Consider the following 23339-nt stretch of genomic DNA (forward strand, 5'->3'; position numbering starts at 1 on the left):
GACTAGACTCAATCATAGACATGAGGTCCCTCTCCAAGGACCTGAAACAAATGGGTCTGGATGTCATCTACTCAAGGGACGCAGGAAGGTAGGGTTCCATATATCCCAGATATACTGTACATTAATAGTAAAGACAATGATTTGTAAGGCATTCCCTCTTATCCAGGTACCTGTGTGATTTTGTGTATTACTGCTCTCTGCACCATGGCCATGTGAGGGCAGCCTTCATCCATGTGCCAGCTTCAGGCAGCATGGCCACTCCTGACAGACTGGTGCCACTGCTGCAGACTGTCATTCAGGCCATGCTCAAACAGCTGGAGGCCCTACAAACAGCCAAAGACCACATGACAACTGTCTCCAAGACTCCCGAAGACCCAACCATGGCTACCTCAGGCATAGTACACACAGGAGATGATCCATGACCGGTTAGATCATGCCACTCGTATTGTTACTATTCATACTGTTTCAATGTGTTGTAAACAGTAAGTCATTCTGCTAAATATACAAGTATGGAATATAGTCAGGTATGTTGAGATGTGGATAATGTATAACTCATAAGCAATCAGTCATGACAGCAAGTCATCTTTCTCATTCACTTTTTTATTCAAATTTTAAGAAAAAAATACAAGAAATTCTCATAGATACACATTAAGAGAATGGCATGTCAAAAATACACCATCTCAACTATACGTGTGAAAAACCAGGAGGCCTCAGATACAGAACTTGCAAAAAGACAGAGTCTAGCCAAGCTGTTTAACCAAATATATTAGCCAATCATTGAAATGACAGAGACTCAGATTTTGTGAAAGTATAAGTAAATAAAAACGAAGTAAAATCTTCTCAGTAGATCAAGGCCCCTTTTTGAAGTTGTCGGAATGCAAAGCAGAACAACAGTGCCTGAAAAATTATACTGATAAACCTCAAGCTCATTATTGCGATTTGATTGCATGGATGCCTCTTCTATAAACCTGAGGTTTGCATATAGAACATTCTGAAGAAAATAGAATTACAATTATATTAATAATAATTGAAATGCAACCTTTTCAGTCAATCTTATCTCCATGTTTGCAAATTGGCAATGCAAAAAGAAACCATTTATCTACTGTAAACAACTCTTCTTAAAATTCTAGTCATGCTATTTACTCTCTGCCATGACTACCCGTAATCTACTGGACATGTCTGTCCTATTTATGTCCATGTATCTACTTGAGTTGTGGTTATAATAGGTATGTAACCTTATGGTAACTAAGGAACACAGCCAGCATTCCAAGAAAACAAATAATCACTTCGTAACAGGCCAACACTTTAACCAATTTTGATAACTGAAAAAAAGAAGAAATAAATATCACATATCTCTTATCTTTTATCATTACAGACACCAACACTTGAAACACTACATCTAAATGTGAAACACTCCCATCCATTATACTGTACTCAACAACAGAAGCACAGGGCCCTTGTTAAAACGGTGATCTGAATTATTTCTTAAAAATCTGGTAGTATATATATATATATATATATATATATATATATATAGCCATTTGTTTCTGCCAATGTGCCATTCATCCAACCAAGTCTCTTTTGCACCCCCCCCCCCCCATGGATTTACAGCCTACAAAAAGTATAACTTTAGAATATTGAACACGTAAGCCTTCCAGGTTTTGTTGAGCTGTGAACCAAAAACCTTTCTCCATTCCGCTCCATAAATCAGAATCATGTTTATATGCCCTCAACTCCACTTGTCTTTTGCTCTACATAATCTGAGCTTCACCTTTCTATGAACCTTAATGACAAAGACCTTTGATGAGAATTTGAGGTCTAAATCCAACCATGCCATCTCAACAACACTTCCATTGATATTGGCCCAGTCTTAGAGGATTTACACCCACAGATTGAGACACCCTTTTCTGAAGCGGCACCATTATCAGCAGCAGTAGAGTAGAGAAAGCAGGGGTGCAGTCTTAAGACTAATCACAATGAGGAGGATCATGAAGATTACAATGAAGGGACATTAACATCAACTACCTCAACATCTGAGTCTATTCAGAGGTTAAGTCTATTCCAAGCCAATTGGAACGGTTTAAAAAATCTTAACAGGGGACAAAAAAAAAATACTACAATATTTGAATGTGGGAGCTTTGTAGGTGCTATTTAGAAAAGTGAGTCATTAGGAGCAGGTGGATAGGATGGAGAGATTAGATGATGAAGGAGCACAGAGGAACCAACAGTGTCCTGTCTGACAGATGCATGGGGAGATGGAGCAGCAGCAGATGGCTGGAGATGTTCTCTCTACAGTTGGTCTGCTTTGAGACATCCCTCCCAGGACAGAGTATGTGGTGTCTTAACCTGCGTTCGCCTTCATGTACCACAATTACTCCATATTGACCTATTATCTCTCTAATGCCGGTTATTTCCACACTCAACTGCTCCCAGGAACATAAGGGACAAAGCTTATTTTCGTAGTTGTAGCACTGACTTTGAGAACTTGTGGGGCTATTGAGTGTAGGAGTAAGTGAGTATGGTTTATGTTGTCTTCACTAAGAGGGTTTCACAGAAATAAGTGCCGTCAGTTTTACTTTAGGGGAAATCAGTACTTTACATAGGATATTAGCAATGACCATTTTTACAAGAAGAAATGTGTAAGCTGAAACCAGAAGCCAGTGTTGGCAAACATTCTACAGGAGTTGTTTCAATGTCAGTAGTGCTTTAGTTATCCAGAATTCAGGCTAAAGCCAAACATCCTCTGATCTACCTTGTTTTCCAATATACAGTACATTACAATAGCAAAGGATTTCTGCCTTGCAAAATGTCTAGAATGATTAAAGATGATAAATGCAATGTTTCCCATTTTTTGTTTTATAAAAATTGCTTGACTCCAACATACTGATTTGTTTGAAATCTACCTAAATACATAGATACAATTGAAAATAAAGAAGTTATCGTTCAGCTTCACCCTTCTTGGCAGCTGTATGATCTGAGGATTTCTTGTTGTGAAATCCTTGTTTGCGGAGGAGGGGAGATGGGATTTCTGCAGGGTGTAGCTACATATGAGGACACCGAGGTCCAGACCTCAGTAATTATTTTGAATTAAAAAAAGGAATTCTCAACTTACTGTTGAGAGTTAGAATAATAGAATACATAAGGTGCAATTTTGAAACTTGGCTGTGCATTAGCAGTTTCTCTCTTGTTTATATGTCACTGACAGTCACTCAATCAGCCCATGTCAGAAAACATTGTAGATTGGTAAATTAGTCTAGTTAGCTATCTAAACTTGTAGTAATCATGGCCAAATTACTGACCGGGAACGCAGGGCACGTGCCCAGGGGCCCAGACCTCCAAGGGGCCTCCATTGATTTTGTTAGTTACTCTCACTCAGATATCATATTAACATGGCATAAGTCATGTGTAGAATTGCAGGAAATGAACTATAAAACTGCAAAGACAACAACAAAAGGTCTGTATAGCAAATGTATTTGTTCACCTTTTGTTAATAAAATACTTTATCTGCTAAACTCTGTACATTTTCAATTATAGTTTTTAATCTAATTGTATAACTAGTAGGCTATGTATTCGTAGATCGACTGAGGTGAATGAAGCTACAGCAACCAATATGACAATGGTTGTTTTTGCTGTTCTCCAAATAGCATTTTACAGTTTTTAAATTGTATAGAAATGCAGTAAATGAGATTCAACTTTATTAAAATGTCTTGGCTACGGCCCTGGATGTCTGAGGTGGCTGTGTCCTTCTCTACCAATACATACTGTACTGTGACTTTGTGTAGCCTACTGTAAACACTTCCTATCACAATAGTCATTTGATGTTATTGTAAGTTAGCATTATTAGGTTACCAGGTTAGCATGTTAGCGCTCAAACCATGAGAGTCGGACTTAAGCCATTTCCTGAGAAATACAGGCCAGACAATGTCTTTTATTAAATCAAACCCGTAACATAATCTGTACCACATACATTAAAAATCCTCATACTTTCAGTTAACTACCAACATACTTTATTTTCTATTTAAAATCTTTGGACCAGCAGAAAATTGAGTTGATACAGAAATCGTTAAGCATATGGGACTAAATAGAATTAGAACCACCCTAGCTACATCCCATCTCCACTCCAACCTAGGTGTGTGTGTGGTGTGTATTGATAACGAGGTCTACCCGGATCCAGAGGACTGTGAGGTTACCTTATACGGGACTAATGAGAAAAGGTGAGATGTACTTTTGTTTTTCATACACATACATATATTTTAAAAGAGTGAGGTAGATATATACTTGAAGGGAAAAAAAGAAAAACATCCCCAGTCATGACACCAAAGAAAATACATAAAAAAATCCAACTTTATACTGAATCATGGGGCCTTTATACAGTGATTTAAACTGATATCACAAAAGGAAAATAAAAAAATAAATAACAATCCTACAGAGAGAACCTTCAAAGAAGGAAAAAATAATCACCAAGCAACACTTTTTCAAAAGGAGAAGTGCTTCAAAAACATTTTTCATACCGACACCCCCACTAAGACCTATTCCATTCATGACATTGAAATGTGACCACTTCCCTGGACTTTAACCCATCCTTATTTGGTTTACAGATGCCATGTTTAAGGAGAATAACAACAGAAACTGTTTTCACTTTCATCATAAGAGAATGAGTATGACAACAGAAATGAATCGAATGATAAAGGAGAATAAGCAGTAATGCTGCGTTTGAAATCTAAGACACAAAAAGAGAACCATGATTATGGATGAGTCTTCTTTGAGGGGATGGTGAGTGGTTGGGATAATTAAGGCAAACAAGACAACCCAATTAGCCCTATTAATTGAGAGGCAGGAAAATGGATGGGTTAAAACACCAGATGCAGTAGAAAAAAATAAAATCCTGTGTAACTGATCCTGACTTCAAAAGGAGGCACTGGGGGAGGCAGGTATACTGTACATTTCAGTGTGGGGCTGGAGGGGAGGGGAGAGGGCACTATTGGACTCGACAGAGAGGTGAAACAAGCAGAGGACAGTAATGAGAATGTATGGAGAAAGCAAAACCTTTACTTCGACCTGAGATTGAGTTGCACCTAGGGGGGAATAACTAGGCGCAGTGCTAGACAACTGGTACAAGAAGGGTGACAAACGTACACGCTCACACATGGAGCTAAGGTGTCCATTCAAACTAATAATAATAATAACAATAATAATATAGAAATCTACAAAAAAAGAATGCAAAGGAAAACATGTTCATAAAAAAGTTAAAGGCAATGGAGAATATGTGGTGATACAGACAACTTTCTGGGGTAAAGAAGAGAGAAAAGTCATTTTATATCTAAATGATCATTTTCTTTGCTTGGAGAAGTATGACGCATAAGAAATGGACTGTAGTGGAGATCATAAACTATTAAACCTGAAGGATTTCTTTATATATATGTGTATATGTGTATATACATATATGTGTATATACATATACATATATGTGTATATACATATATATATATAACATCTAAAAAAGAAAAATAATAAAATAGCAGCTTCATTCTGTACAGGTGAACATCTGAACAGTACAAAAGTTATAAAAGTGACAAACCAATGATGTGTGTGAAAATGATCCTAAGGTCTAACATACAACTGTAAGACCTTTATATAAATGTTTGAATTGTACAGAGAGACTAATGACGAGTCTAAAAAAGATCTGCTGCGTACAATGCCTCGCATGCTTTTAGCAGACGTATGTAGAGTCACAAGGTGGACTTCTGTTGAGTCCTTTAGTTCTCCTTGTATCAGAACTGATCCAATACCTTCCACTTCAGGTTTGTTTCTGTATGTGTTGCATTTTTGGCGCAAAGTCCTTTTTGCTCAATGTCTCTGTTGGTGATGTTGGTATTTTCATCTCTCAGATGACACATACAATAGAAGAGGAATCCAATAAGGGCTCTGATGTAACTCGGGAAAAAACAAGAGAAAACAGGCAAATTCCTTTTACATTTTGATTGTAATTGTGAAGTAGAAAACAAAATAAACAGCAATTTGGGTTTTTTAGGATGCTTGACTATGTTTCTCTCCATGTCAAATCAAAAGGACAAATGAAGAGCAAGAAGGAGAAAACTACTAACTTTGATTTGGCAAAAAATGTGTCCGATTCACAATTGCCCTCCCTCTATCATATCTACCCACTCCTGAAATCATTCCAGGAATATTTACAGGAAAACCAATTATCCTAGTCCAGAACACAATGTCTGAAATGTGGGAGAAGTATACTGATGAAAATAAGTTTGTAAGAGGAGCTATATTTTGCTGTCGAGAGAATCATGTGTTGGTATAGAAATACAGTGCATTTGGAATGAGTTCTGACCCTTTGGATTTTTCCACATTTTGTTGTTACAGCCTGATTCTAAAATGGATTAAAAAAAATCCTCATCAATCTACACACAATACCTCATAATAACAAAGCAAAAACAGGTTTTTAGACATTTTAGCAAATCTATTAAAAATATATATTTTTAATTACATTTACATAAGTATTCAGATCCTTTACTCAGTACTTTGTTGAAGTACCTTTGGCAGTAATTACAGCCTCAATTCTTCTTGGGTATGACGCTAAAAGCTTGGCACAAATGTATTTGAGGAGTTTCTCCCATTCTTCTCTGCAGATCCTCTCAAGCTCTGTCAGGTTGGATGGGGAGCGTCGCTGCACAGGTATTTTCAGAGATGTTCGATCGGGTTCAAGTCCGGGCTCTGGCTGGGCCACTCAAGGACATTCGGAGACTTGTTCCGAAGCCACTCCTGAGTTGTCTTGGCTGCGTGCTTAGACTTGTCCCGAGCAGGTTTTCATCAAGGATCTCTCTGTGCTTTCCTCTGTTCATCTTTGCCTTGACCCTGACTAGTCTTCCTGCCGCTGAAAAACATCCCCACAGCATGATGCTGCCACCACCATGCTTCACCGCAGGGATGGTACCAGGTTTCCTCCAGACGTGACCCTTGGCATTCAGGCCAAAGAGTTCAATCTTGGTTCATCAGACCAGAGAATCTTGATTATCATGGTCTGAGAGTTCTTTAGGTGCCTTTTGGCAAACTCCAGGCGAGCTGTCATGTGCCTTTTACTAAGGAGTGGCTTCCGTCTGGCCACTCAACCATAAATGTCTGATGGAGTGCTGCAGAGATGATTGTCTCCCTTCTTCACAGAGGAACTTTGGAGCTCTGTCAGAGTGACCATCCGGTTCTTGGTCACCTCCATGACCAAGACCCTTCTCCTCCGATTTCTCAGTTTGGCCGAGCGGCCAGCTCTAGGAAGAGTCTTGGTGGTGCCAAACTTCATCCATTTAAGAATGATGGAGGCCACTGTGTTCTTGGGGACCTTCAATGCTGCAGAATTTTTTTGGTACCCTTTCCTCAGATCTGTGCCTCGACACAACCCTGTCATGGAACTCTACGGACAATTCCTTCGATCTCATGGCTTGGTTTTTGCTCTGATGTGCACTGTCAACTGGGACCTTATATAGACAGGTGTGTGCCTTTCCAAATCACGTCCAATCAATTGAATTTACCACTCATGGACTCCAATCAAGTTGTAGAAACATCTCAAGGATGATCAATGGAAACATTATGCACCGGAGCTCAATTTCGAGTCTCATAACAAAGGGCAGGAATACTTGCAAAATCTATTTTTGCTTTGTCATTATAGGGTAAAAAATATCTTAGAATAAGGCTGTAACCTAACAAAATGTGGAAAAAGTTAAGGGGTCTGAATCCTTCCCGAAGGCAGTATAAACACACTCAGATATACACATTATTCTCTCGGAAATGATCTAAATGGGCTCGTCTGTTGGATTTTCTAGCAGATATGCTTCAAATTCTTTTTTTAAGTTATTGTCTCTCACTTACAATACCTGTCAGTCAGGGAATATTGATGATGTTCTTCTTTAATGATGTTTTTAAAGTAACAAATACTAAACAAGAAGTAAACACTAGAGCTTCCCAGTGTTGTTGTTCGTTTTGAGCCACCATACTCCAAACGCTTTAGCAGGTTTCTGTGCTGTTTCTCAGTCTTGGTATTCAATAATAAATCTTGATAATATTATTTAAAAATGAAAGACTCCTACTGCAGTAGAGTAGTATAATGTGTCAGTTATTCACTCATCCATCACCCCATTATAACTAAAGCAGGGGAGAAGTTTATGTTACCCTGTGTGAGAAGAGGAGGAGTGGGGTGATCTGGCTGAGGGGGGAGGAGGGGATCAGCAGGCTGAAGACTGGGGCAGTGGCAGCGCCCGCTCATTCTTGCGCCCCCCGTTCATGTGAGCGTAGTTCTGTGTGTCCTCAAAGTTGGGCCGCAGCACCACCACTGGCCCGTTGGCCGATATCTGTCCTGAGTGCTTGTCCAAGGCCAGGCCTGGGGAGGCCGAGACAGAGGCAGCCGGGACTGAGGTGGAGGGAGAGCCAGGTCCCTTCAGGGTATTAGAAGGGCATTGCATTGGGGATAACTGCTGGGGAGGAGGGGGCGCTGAGCCCCCTGTGGCCCCCATGGGTCCCTGGGAGGGCAGAGGAACAGCAGTGGGGGGTCTGCTGGGTGCAGGGTCCAGTGGCACGTTCTCCATGTTCTCCACCTCCATGTCCAGCTCCTCAGTGTCTGGGGGCTTGTTCTCCTCGCTGAAGAAGAAGCTCATCTCACTGAACGGAGGCTCCAGCTCCTCCTTGAGGCTGTTGATGATCTCCAGGAAGGAGGGACGCATCTTGGGGTTGTACTGCCAGCACATCCGCATCAGCTCAAACCTAAGGGCACAAACACATGATCTCATTTATTATACATAATATGAAGGATTCAACTAAAATATGATCCAATACAGTGAGGGAAAAAAGTATTTGATCCCCTGCTGATTTTGTACGTTTGCCCACTGACAAAGAAATGATCAGTCTATAATTTTAATGGTAGGTTTATTTGAACAGTGAGAGACAGAATAACAACAACAAAAAATCCAGAAAAACGCATGTCAAAAATGTTATAAATTGATTTGTATTTTAATGAGGGAAATAAGTGTTTGACCCCCTCTCAATCAGAAAGATTTCTGGCTCCCAGGTGTCTTTTATACAGGTAACGAACTGAGATTAGGAGCACACTCTTAAAGGGAGTGCTCCTAATCTCAGCTTGTTACCAGTATAAAAGACACCTGTCCACAAAAGCAATCAATCAGATTCCAAACTCTCCACCATGGCCAAGACCAAAGAGCGCTCCAAGGATGTCAGGAACAAGATTGTAGACCTACACAAGGCTGGAATGGGCTACAAGACCATCGCCAAGCAGCTTGGTGAGAAGATGACAACAGTTGGTGCGATTATTCGCAAATGGAAGAAACACAAAAGAACTGTCAATCTCCCTCGGCCTGGGGCTCCATGCAAGATCTCACCTCGTGGAGTTGCAACGATCATGAGAACGGTGAGGAATCAGACCAGAACTACACGGGAGGATCTTGTCAATGATCTCAAGGCAGCTGGGACCATAGTCACCAAGAAAACAATTGGTAACACACTACGCCGTGAAGGACTGAAATCCTGCAGCGCCCGCAAGATCCCCCTGCTCAAGAAAGGACATATACATGCCCATCTGAAGCTTGCCAATGAACATCTGAATGATTCAGAGGACAACTGGGTGAAAGTGTTGTGGTCAGATGAGACCAAAATGGAGCTCTTTGGCATCAACTCAACTCGCCGTGTTTGGAGGAGGAGGAATGCTGCCTATGACCCCAAGAACGCCAAACATTATGCTTTGGGGGTGTTTTTCTGCTAAGGGGGCAGGACAACTTCACCGCATCAAAGGGACGATGGACGGGGGGCCATGTACCGTCAAATCTTGGGTGAGAACCTCCTTCCCTCAGCCAGGGCATGGAAAATGGGTCGTGGATGCGTATTCCAGCATGACAATGACCCACAACACACGGCCAAGGTAACAAAAGTGTGGCTCAAGAAGAAGCACATTAAGGTCCTGGAGTGGCCTAGCCAGTCTCCAGACCTTAATCCCATAGAAAATCTGTGGAGGGAGCTGAAGGTTCGAGTTGCCAAACGTCAGCCTCGAAACCTTAATGACTTGGAGAAGATTTGCAAAGAGGAGTGGGACAAAATCCCTCCTGAGATGTGTGCAAACCTGGTGGCCAACTACAAGAAACGTCTGACCTCTGTGATTGCCAACAAGGGTTTTGCAACCAAGTACTAAGTCATGTTTGCAGAGGGGTCAAATACTTATTTCCCTCATTAAAATGCTAATCAATTTATAACATTTTTGACATGCGTTTTTCTGGATTGTTTTGTTGTTATTCTGTCTCTCAATGTTCAAATAAACCTACCATTAAAATTATAGACTGATCATTTCTTTGTCAGTGGGCAAACGTACAAAATCAGCAGGGGATCAAATACTTTTTTCCCTCACTGTACATCTATCATTGCATCTTCTCACCATAAGGTGGCAGAGTGCACCAAGCTAGAGCCAATGAAAATGTTTCTGATACTCACTGAAACAAACAACTTCCAGAGGTTTCTATACAAACAGCTACTGCCAACTATGAATAGAATGTCAGTAAGAATCTACCATCATATACCATACTACAGCATGTGTACAACTAGACAGTAAATCATACATGAGCAAACTGTGCTAGGCTAGCGACAGAACACAGAAAACATCAAAATAACACCATAAAAAAAGAATCATTACAGTTTGGTGTGGTGCTCGACCACACACCACATATTACATTATACACAAACAAGCTAAGAATACCTTCTACAGCCTACTGACATAAACCACTTAGTCATCTCCCTCTCTCCCAGCAGCCACCTCTCTATGTCCGATCCCACAACAGCCTGTACAGCTGGGTATCTCAGCCTCTGCGCACCAAAGCTTTCTGGGTAGTTCTCTCTGAAGCAGACACTTAACTTCAAACTAAGTTTCAGCCAGCGGGAGGGAGGGTTGGTCATGGCTTGTTCTTTAGCCTCTCAGTGAGTTAGTCTCTTAAAGTTGACTTTCAGATGGCTAAACTAAACCCCGGCTCCAAGACCTCCGATGAAAATGGCTGTAATGCTTGGAGCTTGGCCCACGCACCAGAGTAACCTGTCTGCTTGACGTTGGCATGCTGAAAATTCTTCCTGGACAATCTGTCGCTGTGTATAACTTTCGCTGATGTGAAATGAGAAAATACGCTACAATAAATCATGTCTGCATGTCAGCACCCAGCTCCTCATCACACACAAACACATTCCAGCACATTTTACTTTTCACATCATTTCACTCACATCACGATATGTAAATCTCGCATCGTTCACAACATTATAAATACCCATACCAATGCAAGCCTCTACCGGAGTAGAGATAGAGAGAGCTACATAAGAGAGCAACCTATGCTATGACAGACCATTAATAAACAGGAATCTGCAGCTGCAGGCCTGACCGTCAACATGTTCCACAATATCACCACTCAGAAAATCAGTTCTTCTCATGCAGCTTTCTAACATTGGACCAAATGTCTAGTCATATTTCACCATAGAACAGTATCTTAGATATTGCCATAATTCTATCTATACTGAACTACAATATGAACCCAACATGCAACAATTTCAAAGATTATACTGAGTTACAGTTCATATATAGAAATCAGTCATTTTAAATCAATTCATTAGGCCCAAATCTATGTATTTCACATGACTGTGATTTCACATGTATTTCACGTTGGTCAAATATACCTTAAAGAAAAGCTAGGGGCATGGATCAGAAAACAAGTCAGTATCTGCTGTGACCACCATTTGCCTCATGCAGTATGATACATCTCCTTCGCATAAAGTTGATCAGGCTGTTGATTGTGGCCTGTGGAATGTTGTTCCAGCCCTTTTCAATGGCTGTGCGAAGTTGCTGGACATTGGCGGGAAGTGGAACATTCTGTCGTACACATTGATCCAGAGAATCCCAAACATGCTCAATGGGTGACATGTCTGGTGAATATCCAGGCCATGGAAGAACTGGGACATTTTCAGGTTCCAGGATATGTGTACAGATCCTTGCGACATGGGGCTGTGCATTATCATGCTGAAACATGAGGCGATGGCAGCGGATGAATGGCATTCAAATTGCCATAGATAAAATGCAATTGTCTTCTTTGTCCGTAGCTTATGTCTGCCCATACAATAACCCCACCGCCACCATGGGCACTCTGTTCACAAAGTTGACATCAGCAAACCGCTCGCTAACACGACACCATACACGCTGTCTGCCATCTGCTCGGTAGAGTGGAAAGCGGTATTCATCCGTGAAGAGCACACTTCTCCAGCATGCCAGCGGCCATTGAAGGTGAGCATTTGCCCACTTAAGTCGGTTACGACATCGAACTGCAGTCAGGTCAAAACCCTGGTGAGGATGACAAGCACGCAGATGAGCTTCCCTGAGAAGGTTTCTGACAATTCTTTGGTTGTGCAAACCCACAATTTCATCAGCTCTCCGGGTGACTGGTCTAAGGTAAAGAAGCCAGATGTGGAGGTCCTGAGCTGGCATGGTTACATGTGGTCTGCGGTTGTAAGGCCGGTTGGAAGTACTGCAAAATTCTTTAAAACGATGTTGGAGGCAGCTTATGGTAGAGAAATTAGCATTCAATTCTCTGGCAACATCTCTGGTGGACATTCCTGCAGTCAGCATGCCAATTACACGCTCCCTCAAAACTTGAGACATCTTTGGCATTGGGTTGTATGACAAAACACATTTTAGAGTGGGCTTTTATTGACCCCAGAACAAGGTGCACCTGTGTAATGATCATGCCTTTGAATCAGCTTCTTGATATGCCACACCTGTCAGGTGGAATAATTATCTTTGCTAAGGAGAAATGATCACCAACATGGATTGTAAACAAATTAGTGCACAAAATTGGAGAGAAATAAGCTTTTTGTGTGTATGGAAAGTTTCGGGGATCTTTGATTTCAGCTCATGAAACATGGGACCAACAGTTTTGTTCAGTGTAGTATAGCCTATGTGTATTTAAAGTTTCACTCATCCCCATAATAATTCAGATTTTACGCTGCTGTTACACGCTGTTTATTATCTATGCACAGTCACTTTACCCCTACCTACATGTACATATTACCTCAATTACCTCGAATAACCTGTATCCCCGCACATTGATGCAGTGCCGGTACCCCCTGTATATAGCCTCGTTATTGTTATTATATTGTTGCTCATTTATTGTATTAACTTTAGTTTATCTAGTAAATATATTTTTTAACTCTTATCTTTCTTTTCCATTGCTGGTTAAGTGCTTGTAACGAAGCATTTCACTGTAAGTTTTTTTTTATTTGACTGATTTGAAACCCATACAGTTGAAGTCAGAAGTTTACATACACCTTAGCCAAATACATTTAAACTCAGTTTTTCACAATTCCTGACATTTAATCCTAGTAAAAATTCCCTGTCTTATGTCAGTTCGGATCACCACTTTATTTTAAGAATGTGAAATGTCAGAATAATAGTAGAGAGAATGATTTATTTCAGCTTTTAATTCTTTCATCACATTCCCAGTGGGTCAGAAGTTTACATACACTCAGTATTTGGTAGAATTAACTTTAAATTGTGTAACTTGGGTCAAATGTTTCGGGTAGCCTTCCACAAGCTTCCCACAATAAGTTGGGTGACTTTTGGCCCATTCCTCCTGACAGAGCTGGAGTAACTGAGTCAGGTTTGTAGGCCTCCTTGCTCGCACACGCATTTTCAGTTCTGCCCACACATTTTCTGTAGGATTGAGGTCAGGGCTTTGTGATAGCCACTCCAATACCTTGACTTTGTTGTCCTTAAGCCATTTTGCCACAACTTTGGAAGTATGCTTGAGGTCATTGTCCATTTGGAAGACCCATTTGTGACCAAGCTTGAACTTCCTGACTGATGTCTTGAGATGTTGCTTCAATATATCCACAGAATTTTCCTCCCTCATGATGCAATCTATTTTGTGAAGTGCACCAGTCCCTCCTGCAGCAAAGCACCCCCACAACATGATGCTGCCACCCCCGTGCTTCATGGTTGGGATGGTGTTCTTTGGCTTGCAAGCCTCCCCATTTTTCCTTATGGCCAAACAGTTCTATTTTTGTTTCATCAGACCAGAGGACATTTCTCCAAAAAGCACAATCTTTGTCCCCATGTGCAGTTGCAAACCGTAGTCTGGCTTTTTTATGGCGGTTTTGGAGCAGTGGCTTCTTCCTTGCTGAGCAGCCTTTCAGGTTATGACGATATAGGACTCGTTTTACTGTGGATATAGATACTTTTGTACCTGTTTCCTCCAGCATCTTCACAAGGTCCTTTGCTGATGTTCTGGGATTGAGTTGCACTTCTCGCACCAAAGTACGTTCATCTCTAGGAGACAGAACGCATCTCCTTCCTGAGAGGTATGACGGCTGCGTGGTCCCATGGTGTTTTTACTTGCGTACTATTGTTTGTACAGATGAACGTGGTACCTTCAGGCGTTTGGAAATTGCTCCCAACGATGAACCAGACTTGTGGAGGTCTACAATTATTTTTCTGAGGCCTTGGCTGATTTCTTTTGATTTTCCCATGATGTCAAGCAAAGAGGCACTGAGTTTGAAGGTAGGCCTTGAAATACATCCACAGGTACACCTCCAATTAACTCAAATGATGTCAATTAGCCTATCAGAAGCTTCTAAAGCCATGAGATAATTTTCAGGAATTTTCCAAGCTGTTTAAAGGCACAGTCAACTTAGTGTATGTAAACTTCTGACCCACTGGAATTGTGATACAGTGAATTATAAGTGAAATAATCTGTCTGTAAACAATTGTTGGAAAAATTACTTGTCATACACAAAGTAGAAAAACTATAGTTTGTTAACAAGAAATTTGTGGAGTGGTTGAAAAACGAGTTGTAATGACTCCAACCTAAGTGTATGTAAACGTCCAACTTCAACTGTATATGGTAAAGATGGGAAAACCTTTCAGATATGACTCATACTTTTTTTATTATGTTATCGTTGTCTTCTTCTCTCTCTTCTCTTCTCTTCTCTCTCGTTGTCTTCTTCTCTCTCATTCCCCCTCTTTCTTCAGACTGACTACAGCATTGTTCTGCAGCCCTTGCTGACTCCTGGCTCTGCAGGTCTCCGTACTGTAACTCTCCACTAACTCACTACAGGAGAGGCTACCAGCAGCGGCAACCTTTCCAGTACAAACCCTCCCCCACCCCACACTCTCCCTCCCCTGCGTAACACAATTCACACTCTCTTGCAATCAGGACACCACTGTGAGGCTGCCATAGAAACCCAAGGTTTGTGTCTGCATAACACCCACCCCTCTCTCCCCTCTCTGTAAGGTGAGAGAAAGAGGGAATGCCTTCGCATTGAGATCAGAGGCAGAGAGGAGAAATGCATGTACGCAGCAGAGCTGCCTGACAGCTAGGGAGGCTGTTCCATTCCACTTTCCCAGAAAGACCAGACCAAGACCAAGACCCAGACAGACCGACAGATAGACAGACAGACAGTCTCTCTCTCTCTCTCTCTCTCTAAGAACAGACATAGCCCTTGGTTTACCCCAGACTTGACTACCCTTGGCCAGCACAAAAACATCCTGTGGCGTTCAGCATTAGCATTGAATAGCCCCGGCGATATGCAACTTTTCATACAGAAATTTGCATCCTGTAGCACTAACTCCAAAAAGTTTTGGGACACTGTAAAGTCCATGGAAAATAAGAGCACCTCCTCCTAGCTGCCCACTGCACTGAGGATAGGAAACACTGTCACCACCGATAAATCTACGATAATTGATCATTTCAATAAGCATTTTTCTTTTCTATGGCTGGCCATGCTTTCCACCTGGCTACCCCTACCCCGGCCAACATCTCAGCACCCCCTGCAGCACCCCTCCCCCACCCCACACACACTTCTCCTTCACCCAAATCCAGACAGCTGATGTTCTGAAAGAGCTGCAACATCTGGATCCCTACAAATCAGCTGGGCTAGACAATCTGGACCCTCTCTTTCTAAAACTATCCACAGAAATTGTTGCAACCCCTATTACTAGCCTATTCAACCTCTCTTTCGTATCGTCTGAGATCCCCAAAGATTGGAAAGCTGCCGTGGTCATCCCCACTCTAGACCCAAACTGTTATAGACCTATATCCATCCTGCCCTGCCTTTCTAAAATCTTCGAAAGCCAAGATAACAAACAGATCACCGACCATTTGGAATCCCACCGTACCTTCTCCACTATGCAATCTGGTTTCCGAGCTGGTCATGGGTGCACCTCAGCCACGCTCAAGTTCCTAAACGATATCATAACCGCCATCAATAAAAGACAGTACTGTGCAGCCGTCTTCATTGACCTGGCCAAGGCTTTCGACTCTGTCAATCACCGCATTCTTATCGGCAGACTCAATAGCCTTGGCTTCTCAAATGACTGCCTCGCCTGGTTCACCAACTACTTCTCAGATAGAGTTCAGTGTGTCAAATCAGAGGGCCGGACCTCTGGCAGTCTCTATGGGGGTGCCACAGGGTTCAATTCTTGGGCCGACTCTCTTCTCTGTATACATCAATGATGTCGCTCTTGCTGCTGGTGATTCTCTGATCCACCTCTACACAGACGACACCATTCTGTATACATCTGGCCCTTCTTTGGACACTGTGCTAACAAACCTCCAAACGAGCTTCAATGCCATACAACACTCCTACCGTGACCTCCAACTGCTTATAAATGCTAGTAAAACTAAGTGCATGCTCTTCAACCGATTGCTGCCTGCACCCTCCCGCCCGACCAGCATCACTACTCTGGACGGTTCTGACTTAGAATATGTGGGCAACTACAAATACCTAGGTGTCTGGTTAGACTGTAAACTCTCCTTCCAGACTCACATTAAGCATCTCCAATCTAAAATTACATCTAGAATCGGTTTCCTATTTTGCAACAAAGCCTCCTTCACTCATACTGCCAAACATACCCTTGTAAAACTGACCATCCTACCAATCCTTTACAAAATAGCCTCCAACACTCCACTCAGCAAACTGGATGTAGTCTATCACAGTGCCATCCGTTTTGTCACCAAAGCCCCATATACCACCCACCACTGCGACCTGTATGCTCTCGTTGGCTGGCCCTCACTACATATTCGTCGCCAAACCCACTGGCTCCAAGTCATCTATGTCTTTGCTAGGTAAAGCCCCGCCTTATCTCAGCTCACTGGTCACCATAGCAACACCCACCCGTAGCACACGCTCCAGCAGGTATATTTCACTGGTCATCCCCAAAGCGAACCCTCCCTTTGGCCGCCTTTCCTTCCAGTTCTCTGCTGCCAATGACAGGAACGAACTGCAAAAATCACTGAAGCTGGAGTCATATCTCCCTCACTAGCTTTAAGCACCAGCTGTCAGAGCAGCTCACAGGTCACTGCACCTGTACACAGCCCATCTGTAACAGCCCATCCAACTACCTCATCCCCATATTGTTATTTATCTTCTTGCTCTTTTGCCCCCCAGTATCTCTACTTGTACATCATCATCTGCACATCTATCACTCCAGTGTTAATGCTAAATTGTAATTATTTAGCCTCTATGGCCTATTTATTGCCTTACCTATCTACTCTTCTACATTTTCACACACTGTTTATAGATTTTTCTATTGTGTTATTGTCTGTACGTTTGTTTATGTGTAACTCTGTGTTGTTGTTTTGGTCGCACTGCTTTGCTTTATCTTGGCCAGGTCGCAGTTGTAAATGAGAACTTGTTCTCAACTGGCCTACCTGGTTAAATAAAGGTGAAAAAAATATATATAAAAAAATGTACAGAACCCTCACTAATCGGGAATGAGCGGCATCTTTCACACACGGGCCGCGGCATCCCTTCTATGGGCCTCGGCTTACTGCTGAGGAGGGAGCTCCCGTAACACCAGCTGAGCATGTGGGCCATGATGTCACTGTGCTCCATTTAACCTGTGATGTAAATGTCACCAGTCAGGCCTTCGCTTGGCTCCCCACTGGCATATGGCTCTCATGATATAGTACGCACATTTTGCCCCTCAACTCTAAATAGTATCTGCAAGAGAACCTTTATTTAATTGAACCTTCATTTAACAATGACAGTGAGATGGTACTAGAGGACAATATCTTCAGAAAATGCACCTAAGGAATAAGCCTAACAGTGGAACAGACAACAGGAAAAACACCACATATTGAAAGGTGTGGCTAATACTGTCATTGAGAAATTCTCCTGCGTCTGACTCAGTCCCAGAGCAAGAGTGACATTGAAAGAAAGAGCAGGGGACTCACAGCATGTCAGGACAGTTGTCAGGCTTGTCCAGGAGTCCTCCCTCCATGACGAAACGCAGCACCTGCTCGTTGGACATGCCCTGATACGGCTGCTCAGACAAGGTAGAAATCTCCCACAGCACCACCCCAAATGACCTGCAGGGGGAGACAGAGAGGAGACAGGTATGTTAGAAACAACACACATTTTAAATTTCAAGTTTTATTAGTCGTATATATAGGATAGACATGGTATACACCGTCCAGTGAAATGCTTACTTGCAGGCTCCTTCTCGACAATACAACAACAATAAGAAATAATACAAGATAAGAATACGAACATAAAGTAAATGGCTCAGTAGAATATATACATATATATATTATATATATATATATATATATATATATACACTGCTCAAAAAAATAAAGGGAACACTTAAACAACACAATGTAACTCCAAGTCAATCACACTTCTGTGAAATCAAACTGTCCACTTAGGAAGCAACACTGATTGACAATACATTTCACATGCTGTTGTGCAAATGGAATAGACAACAGGTGGAAATTATAGGCAATTAGCAAGACACCCCCAATAAAGGAGTGGTTCTGCAGGTGGTAACCACAGACCACTTCTCAGTTCTTATGCTTCCTGGCTGATGTTTTGGTCACTTTTGAATGCTGGCGGTGCTTTCACTCTAGTGGTAGCATGAGACGGAGTCTACAACCCACACAAGTGGCTCAGGTAGTGCAGCTCATCCAGGATGGTACATCAATGCGAGCTGTGGCAAGAAGGTTTGCTGTGTCTGTCAGCGTAGTGTCCAGAGCATGGAGGCGCTACCAGGAGATAGGCCAGTACATCAGGAGACGTGGAGGAGGCCGTAGGAGGGCAACAACCCAGCAGCAGGACAGCTACCTCCGCCTTTGTGCAAGGAGGAGCAGGAGAAGCACTGCCAGAGCCCTGCAAAATGACCTCCAGCAGGCCACAAATGTGCATGTGTCTGCTCAAACGGTCAGAAACAGACTCCATGAGGGTGGTATGAGGGCCCGACGTCCACAGGTGGGTGTTGTGCTTACAGCCCAACACCGTGCAGGACGTTTGGCATTTGCCAGAGAACACCAAGATTGCCAAATTCGCCACTGGCGCCCTGTGCTCTTCACAGATGAAAGCAGGTTCACACTGAGCACATGACAGACGTGACAGAGTCTGGAGACACCGTGGAGAACGTTCTGCTGCCTGCAACATCCTCCAGCATGACCGGTTTGGCGTTGGGTCAGTCATGGTGTGGGTGGCATTTCTTTGGGGGGCCGCACAGACCTCCATGTGCTCGCCAGAGGTAGCCTGACTGCCATTAGGTACCGAGATGAGATCCTCAGACCCCTTGTGAGACCATATGCTGGTGCGGTTGGCCCTGGGTTCCTCCTAATGCAAGACAATGCTAGACCTCATGTGGCTGGAGTGTGTCAGCAGTTCCTGCAAGAGGAAGGCATTGATGCTATGGACTGGCCCGCCCATTCCCCAGACCTGAATCCAATTGAGAACATCTGGGACATCATGTCTCGCTCCATCCACCAACGCCACATTACACCACAGACTGTCCAGGAGTTGGCGGATGCTTTAGTCCAAGTCTGGGAGGAGATCCCTCAGGAGACCATCCGCCACCTCATCAGGAGCATGCCCAGGCGTTGTAGGGAGGTCATACAGGCACGTGGAGGCCACACACACTACTGAGCCTCATTTTGACTTGTTTTAAGGACATTACATCAAAGTTGGATCAGCCTGTAGTGTGGTTTTCCACTTTAATTTTGAGTGTGACTCCAAATCCAGACCTCCATGGGTTGATAAATTGGATTTCCATTGATTATTTTTGTGTGATTTTATTGTCAGCACATTCAACTATGTAAAGAAAAAAGTCTTTAATAAGATAATTTCTTTCATTCAGATCTAGGATGTGTTGTTTAAGTGTTCCCTTTATTTTTTTGAGCAGTATATATATATATATATTTGTATAAGTATAATACAGGAAAGCACAATTTATTGTCCAATATTTACCCGTTTTGGGGATGGGGGGATTGGGGGGCAAGTGTTCAAATTGTGCAGTATTTAGCAATAATAATAAGAGTCTGGTAGCAGCAGATGTGATGTGATGTGACGTGCGTGTGTACATGCATGTGTGTCTGCGTGGGAGTTTGCATGAGTGAGTGCATGTGAGCTAAGCTAAGGTGCGGAGAGTCAGTGCAGGTGGTCAGTCCAGTTCAAGTGTAGCTGGGGTGTGTGGGGTCCTTGATGATGCTGCGGGCCTTCCTCGGGCACAGCTTCAGGTAGATGTCCTGGATGGGTGGGAGCATGGTCCCAGTGATGTACTGGGCCATCTTCACCACCCGCTGGAGGGCCTTGCGGTCATAGACTGAGCAATTCCCATACCAGGCCGTGATGCAACCGGTCAGGACGCTCTCGATTGTGCAGCGGTAGTATTTGGAGAGGACCCGGACTAGCATGCTGAATTTCTTTAGCTGCCCTTAGGAAGTAGGCACGCTGTTTTTATTTTAATTGTTTTATTTAAACTTTAGTTAGCTGTTGCACCCTCTTGACAAAAGTGGTGGTGTTATTGGTCCATCTCAAGTCCTTGGTGATGTGGACGCCGAGGAACTTAAAACTGCTGACTCTCTCTACTGCAGTCCAATTGATTCCCTCTGCTTCCTGAAGTCAACAATCAACATCCTTTGTTTTGCTGATGTTGAGGTAGAAGTTGTTGTCCTGGCAGCACAATGCTAGTTCACTTACCTCCTCCCTATAGGCTGACTCGTCGTTGTTGGTTATCAGGCCTACAACTCTGGTGTCATCAGCAAACTTGATGAAGGAGTTGGAGTCGTGCAAAGCCATGCAGTCGTGGGTGAACAGGGACTACAGCAGAGGGCTGAGTACAAACCCCTGGGGGTCCCCTGTGTTAAGAGCTCAGTGTGGATGAGGTGTTGTTTCCAAACCACACAGCCCGTGCAGAACACCGTCAGGAAGTCCAGGGTCCAGTTGCAGACAGTGGTTTCCAGTCCCAGGGCTCTGAGCTTGGTGTCGACCTTGGAGGGTAACAATATTGTTGAATGCTGAACACTAGTCAATGCACAGCATTTTCACATACTGTAGGTGTTCCTCTTGTCCAGGCCTAGTGAAAAGCGATGGAAACGGCATCTTCCATCATCAGCAGTAGGACCATGCATGGTAATACAGGCAAAAACATCCATACACAGGGCCCAGCAGGGCATGTAAATAGTCTCTGGCAGCGCTTTACAAGGATGGTGCTGCACTGTGTAATGTTGAGTAAGACTGTTCTCTAACAGTGGGAAGCAGATTGTGCAAAGAACAGAAGAAACGTTTATTCATAAATTCATGCTACATATATTAATTAAGGACAAATGTAAATGTTTGTGTAATTTTGCCTTATCCATATTTTATGCATACAATGAGCCTGTATACTACCCAGAGACTAAGGAACTGCAACAGAAAACAAAACTAAAACCTAAGCTTGACACAAAATAACTACGAGTTCATCGTTGCCAATGATTATTTGTTAGCTCTCTTAAGCCATATTTCCCCCGCTGTTGTGGGATCTAAAGGCGGCTAAAAGCTCCACTCTGTTGATCTACGTGCGTGCATGCACGTGGGTGGAGTCGTTTTTTGGGAAGCAGCAGACTGTTTTCGTTGCGTTTCACCCAGAGAGGAAGTCCACCTTGTGTAGTGTAAATCCATTAGGGTCTTGGGAAGCCAGAGTAGCTTACCAAGCAAGAGGGGCCGAGGCACTCTTTTTGACTAGCTAGCGACGACGTTTGAACTTCCGGATCCGGTCTTATGTGCCTGTTTACAAATGCTAGCTACTTGTCAGGCTAGTCTGGTGTTCTATGCTTTATGACACCATTTTTTTGCCACAGAACCAAACATGTCTCTTTGTAACAAGTGCACTGAGAGTCGGGAAGCAAGTACAGGGAGTGAGTGTTTTAATAAATAAACAAAACAATAAACACGAAACACAAACAACACACTGACATGAAACAGAGTCAATAACACCTGAGGAAAGAGCCAAGGGGAGTGACCGATGTAGGGAAGATAATCAAGGAGATGATGGAGTCCTGGTGAGTGTCATGAGGCGCTGGTGCGCTTGACGATGGTGACAGGTGAGGCCGGAGAGGGAGTATACGTGACACTCTTTTTTAATTGAAATTGCTAGAGTTTGAACTGCTACTACTACTAAGGAGGTAAAGAACAAAAAGACGGAGAAAATGTGTCCACTGAACACTATAAGAGGGGACGATGGAGAATGCACGTCTCTTGTCCAACATTGACGAGGAAAGACATTTTCAATACTTTCGGATGTCGGTTGCCAGATTTTACGACTTGCTTCAGCGGCTTGCCCCTCATATCTCGCACGAGAGAACTCACAGCTTGCCCGTAAGTGCTGCAGAAAGGCTGTCTGTGACCCTTTGGTTTTTGGCGAGTGGCAGCACACAGCAAAGGGGACACCAGCTTCCTGGACCCAAGAAACATGTCGGCAGACAGGGCAACCAGAGTGGCTATAGACGTGTTCAACAACCTCAAGGACTACTTCCTCACACCAGCAGGTCAAGTGTCTTTCCAAGATGCTGCTATTACATATGGCACCCTACAGTAAATGTTGGTGTGGTTTGGAAAACATAAGCACACATACATTCTCTTCTTCTGGTTGATGACTGTTTGTTTCATGTTGTGAACTACACAATTTGGTTTTGCTGTTTGGATTTAGGTGTTTTTCTTAGTCACACTTTATAAATCACAATAAAGAGTACTATCACGTCGTCCTTGTTTTCGTTTTACCTAACCTTGTGTTATGTGAAGTGGCCTTTCAATGACAACTTTCCTGCTATGGTAAATGGGTGAGAACGGCCATCCAGCTGGAGATAAAAAGTCTAGGCCTTCCAGACATTAACCTCATCTACATAACACAGGTTTGTACATGGTCATGTGTAGTGGCCTTTCAATGGAGACCTTCCTGCTTTGGTACATGGGTGTGTCCAAATGTGGACAATAAGGACAGACCCCCGCCCCCCAAGACATTAACCTCATCTACATAGCTCATG

General features: G+C 43.0%; 1 protein-coding gene across 1 annotated transcript in view; it reads right to left on the reverse strand.

The window, feature by feature from the left end:
- Positions 1-579: 579 nt before the first annotated feature.
- The window catches only part of LOC106573762 (insulin-like growth factor 1 receptor), a 172738-nt gene continuing 149978 nt past the window's right edge, over positions 580-23339 (reverse strand). Inside the window, exons 20-21 of the mRNA XM_014149105.3 lie at positions 18261-18395; positions 580-8760 (exon numbers count right to left, since the gene is read on the reverse strand). Coding sequence (XP_014004580.1) covers positions 8226-8760; positions 18261-18395 — 670 coding nt within the window. The 3' untranslated portion in view covers positions 580-8225. The remainder of the gene's footprint in view (positions 8761-18260; positions 18396-23339) is intronic.

The sequence above is a fragment of the Salmo salar genome, chromosome 16 (assembly GCF_965601325.2).
Source record: "Salmo salar chromosome 16, fSalSal1, whole genome shotgun sequence".
In the NCBI taxonomy this organism is placed as follows: Eukaryota; Metazoa; Chordata; class Actinopteri; order Salmoniformes; family Salmonidae; genus Salmo; species Salmo salar.